Source organism: Ictalurus furcatus, chromosome 15 (genome assembly GCF_023375685.1).
Source record: "Ictalurus furcatus strain D&B chromosome 15, Billie_1.0, whole genome shotgun sequence".
NCBI lineage: Eukaryota > Metazoa > Chordata > Actinopteri > Siluriformes > Ictaluridae > Ictalurus > Ictalurus furcatus.
The window spans coordinates 3,917,492-3,922,500 of NC_071269.1; the positions used below are offsets into that span (position 1 = coordinate 3,917,492).

Below are 5,009 nucleotides of genomic sequence, written 5' to 3' on the forward strand. Positions count from 1 at the left end.
TGTCTCAATGCTAGCTTTTATTTTATTATTTATAAATGGAAGTTTATGTATTAATAATTAAGTATATGACAAGGTTCCCATTGCCAGAATATCTGATCTCTGTATCCTTATAGTCAAGGGACTACCCCAATGGTTTAAAAATGAGTACAAGCTTGACATGACTAATATAGTCTGCATGAATTGCACAGGAACATTAGACCTGTCAGAGCTGGTCAAAGGTCCAGTGGCAAGGCTTATTTTCAAGTGTGTATCCAGTAGACCATGCTGCATCTTCAGATGACCAGATTTATGTTTGGCATAAGTGAGAGATCGGGTGCATATCTGGATTCTGACAGTAGTATACATCCTCTGTAAGCCAGTACTCGAGGCTAGTTGTAACCGAGATCTGTACATATTTTCTTTGTTTACTTTGAGTAGTGGACAGAGGGTCCTTGATCATAAGAGTTATTATGGATATGATAATGTGATGTTTTTAAACTGAGGTTACTATCAGGAAGGATTCCTAGATTAATGACGTGGTTCCTCGCCTTGAGAATCAGAGAGTTGAGATCGCTCCTTTATTTGATCCTCATTTTCACTAATAAGGACCTCTGATATTCGTCTATCTACATGTTAACAAGTTATCTAAACAATCAGTAAACTAAACAGACCTCTGAGTACCAGGAATGATACAGCTGTGTGTCATCTGCCTATAGCTGGACAGAAGTGTTATATTGCTTTATTATGCAAGCTAGTGATAAGTGGAGACATGTTTGGCGTCTGAACTTTGACATGGTTCAAAGAAGACTAAACAGGAAGTTATCTATGGTGAGCCATTATACACATTCCTCTTTATTCAGGGATGACATGTCTAATTATACCATCCTAAGGCCATGCTTTTTACACACACACACACACACACACAAAATGAAAAAAATTATTTAGTTACCATAAGAAACTAAGTAAGTAAAATATGAAAGTAAATAAAGTAAACAATTATATAAATAAAGTAAGTTATGTAAGTGAAGTAAGTAAATAATGTAAGAAACCAAAGTAAAGCAAGTAAGTAAAGAAAGTGTGTAAAGTAAATAAAGTATGTAAAATAAGTAAAGAAAGTAAGTTATGCAAGTTTATAAAGTAAGAAACGAAGTAAGGCAATTAAGTAAAGAAAGTATATAAAGTAAATAAGTAAAGTAAGTAAACTAAGTATGTAAAATAAATAAGTTAAGAAATTAAGTAAAAAGTAAGAATGTATCAAAAGTAAACAAATAACCAAGAAAGTAAGTAGAGTAAGAAATTATATGCATAAAGTTAGATAAGTAATTAAAGTAAGCATCCAAGTTACCATTTCTCAAACTAAATCAAAATAAAAATGGGTTTGGTAAAATGTATGTAAACTAATAGTTGAATTTTGTCCCTTTTGTAGGACACATTTATTTATTATTATAATTATTATTTAGATATTACTGCAGCCTTGTCTATAGTTTGGTGCAAGTTATTTTTGTTTTCTCTTTCACATAAGGGATAAAAATAGGAGGCTTCATACTTAATACCAATTCTCTGAAAAGGATTCATGCAAAACATGCAATATATAATCAGCAACACACTTTTCTTTTTAAAGTCTAAATTCATTTTGTTTTTAAATTCACATCCTTTTTCATCTCTTTTTTTTAACTCAACTTTCACCCTTATGTGTGAACACTGAAGAAAAGTGTTCATCCTGTTAGTACAGTTGAAGAGACGTGTAGAATCGATGGCCAGGCACACTGTCACGGCCTAACACTTTACTAACACTTTGTTGTTGGTTTTTTTGCTTTTACCCATTTGTTTTTAACTGCACATTATCTATAAATAGAATTTGCAAAACCACCATTTGAGAGTTTTGTGCGTCATTATCTTCCTTCTAGGTGTTTAAAACAAACTTTAGCTGTAAAAATTAGTGAAATAATCAGATTTTCTTGACTAAAAGCGAAAACCCATTTTAATATCTTACAAGCTGTACAGTCTGTGAATGTTACCTGAAACAAACTGACAAATGAATAGTATGCAAGCAAACCTGTTACTATCGGTATCAGGAAATATCTGAAAATATAAAACAAGAGAGGAAACACAAATATGTCAGGCAACAATGCTTTAAAGTAACCGTGTTCCATATGGCAAGGCGCAGGCTTAGGACTCCTAAAAACTACCATTCCCATCATGCACCGTGTCTTTAGATGGTCTATTGATCCAAGAAGCAAAATGTCGGTCATTCTGTACATTGGCAGCTGTAGCCTCTTTATTTGGTATATAAAACAATTACATCGATACAAACATCATTCGCTGAAAGTGAAGTCCATACACAAGAGCTTAGTTGCTCGTTTTAGCTTTGACAAAACACGATCTTGTGAGCCCTTTGTAAACGTGGACTTTTCCTGCACCGGCAACCTCGAAGCTGTAATCGGTGGTGATGTAAGGCAGCTCAGTTTCAACACCATGCTGAAATGGAGAAAGATTGAAACACTTGAAATTTCACGGTGAGATATCGAACAAGGAAAACAAAAGATTTGGCCGGGGTGGGAGGGGAAAAAGACGAGGAAGAAGTGAATGGTTGAGCTGGTGTTATTTTAATCTCATCTTACCATGACTACATTATGAATTTGTTTAAAACATTTAAAATCATAAAAGGATGATGAATCATATTTTAGTCGAATGAATGTCATGAACACTAGGTTCCTAATGAAAACTTAACGGAAGCCATCGAATAGCAGGAGACCTGCCTCGCATTGCTTAAGAAAGGAGTCCTCTCGAGTGTGCTAATTCTGGAGCGAGTTCTCAGAGTACGTTTCTGTTCAGATGAAGCACATCATTTTGCCTCACAAACTCTCTTTACTACAAGTAACGCGCCGCATATAAACAGGAGTCTTATCGTCGCTTCTCTTGGCTGATCTCCGTCCCACATCAGTGACTAATCACTAATTACTTCCCTTAGTCCTGTTGGATGAATTTCTTCTTGTTATCAGGTCATTCAAACATTTTACAGCCGTCATCTGTACAAAGCGTCCAAGTGCATCGTGGACATCTCCGGTTATATCTTCTTATAAACTACTTATGATCAAAACCTGACACTCGGCTCCCGAGCGGCACAACGGAAAAGCGTCCGCTCTATCTTCGGGAAAAGAGGATATCCTGATAATGCCATGTCCGTCTGAGAGAACAAATCTGGCCGGACTCTCTGGATTGAAGGGATTATTCTTTCCCCTGACAATCAATCAGAGTGACGCTAACTGCATCGGGTGCTCATGTATGCGGAAGAGGGCGGATAGTGCTTTCCTCAGCGTGTGTTACGCTGACCTGTGATGCTGCATGAGCAACGGTTTCAAAAGTTGTGGCTGGTTGGATTCATGTGTCAGGTGGGTAAGGAGATCACACTTAGACAGCAGTGTTTATTAAACTGGGTCATACCTTACAAAGTAAGGTAGAATAATAATAATAATAATAATAATAATAATAATAATAATAATAAAGTCATCAAAACTCTGAAGTAACACAAATGGAACTGTGGGAATTATCTTGTGATAAAAAAAAAATCCAAAATAAATATAAGAAATAATAAGTAATAATTTAATATTTTAGCATCTTCAAAGTCGACGCCCTTTTTGACTAGAATTTCCAGAAGAAATGTATTCTTGGCGTTTTCTTGACCGATTTCTTGAGGAATTTCCCCGAGATGTTTTTTAAACAGTATTAAAGGAGTTCACACCGATGCTGGACTCTTAGCTGCTTTTCGGAATATTTCACTCAGAGTCGTCTGTTTAAAAAAAGATTTTTTTGTGAATAAAATGTTAGTTTTCTAATGAAAGTAATGAGTACGTCGGCACGATTATATTTTTGTCTACGCCACCGATTTCACACATTTAATCATACACCTTCAGATCAAAAGCTTTTTAAGATGATGAGAAACATTTCAGTCGAGTGCCCACAAACTTTTGACCGGTAGCGTATATTTACATTTTCCCAAAAGTGGAGAATTCCCAGTAGGCAGAAATACACAATTATGCTCAACATTGTTGGCTGTTTTCCTGAATCTGACGGTATTTCCCCAGATGTGCAATAGTCTATATAATAAATAGTGAACGAATGACGGACGGACTGACTTCTTGTTCCGTGAATGCTTTATGTGATCACGGCGCAGACTTTTACCTGGACGGCGAGGAGGATTTTAGGCAGCGTGATCTCCCCTAGTAGCAGGCAGTTGACCTGCCTCAGGCTCGCAGGAGGCACTGGTGTGACTAGAAAGTAGAGCCCTCGAGCCACGTCCACCCCTCTGAGAACACCTTCAACAAAGTAAGGCAAAAGTGACACCAACAGTCAGTTTCAATTTCAGCCAGTTGTTTTTTTTAAACGAGCTACTTTTACATGAGGACTGCATTCGACGTTGCAAATGACAAACCACACACCTTTTTTTTTCCCCCCCGCAGAATGTGTAAGTTGAGATGAACAACAAAATAACACCTGCATGCAACAATGTGGTATTGTCAGCCTCTTCTGTACTCTAGATATCTAAACATGTAAACCTGAGACTAAATAGGAAAATGGCTATGCTGCTTTAACAAGACAGGGGGATAAAATACACCAATGTCTTTTTGATACGACTTGAACTACTTGAGCTAATCAAATTATATACGTCACATCTCATCTCTCCGACACGTCTTTAAACCCGTGTGTGAAAACAGTCCGATCTTGTTTTTTTTTTTTTTAACAATACAGAACAAAAGTTCACCGAGGTTTTGACTTGCCCACTTTGCGTCGTCATGTTTTCATGTTATACATGGTATTCTACCCATCCCTTGATCTCCAGCTGAAAAAAAAAAAGAAAAGAAAAAGAGGAAGTGCTGTGTACTCACCTAAGCCCACACACTGACAGATGGGTGTCTGAGACAGCAGCACAGGTCCACCTCTTCCTGCCACTTTTTCACTCAGACAGCACAGAGCCACTAAACTGGCATTAGCAGTGTACAGGATGTGGTTGGGTGCCACGTTGCAGTGGG

The 5,009-nt window shown here is 37.1% G+C and overlaps 1 protein-coding gene across 4 annotated transcripts in view; it reads right to left on the minus strand.

Annotated features, from left to right (window-relative positions):
* Window positions 1-1,932: 1,932 nt before the first annotated feature.
* Window positions 1,933-5,009, minus strand: part of nol9 (nucleolar protein 9) — a 14,495-nt gene continuing 11,418 nt past the window's right edge. For all 4 annotated transcript variants that reach the window (XM_053642996.1, XM_053642994.1, XM_053642995.1 and 1 more), the window contains exons 11-13: window positions 4,866-5,009; window positions 4,162-4,295; window positions 1,933-2,457 (exon numbers count right to left, since the gene is read on the minus strand). The exon at window positions 4,866-5,009 is cut by the window's right edge and continues 31 nt beyond it. In XM_053642996.1, coding sequence (XP_053498971.1) covers window positions 2,329-2,457; window positions 4,162-4,295; window positions 4,866-5,009 — 407 coding nt within the window. In that variant the 3' untranslated portion in view covers window positions 1,933-2,328. The remainder of the gene's footprint in view (window positions 2,458-4,161; window positions 4,296-4,865) is intronic.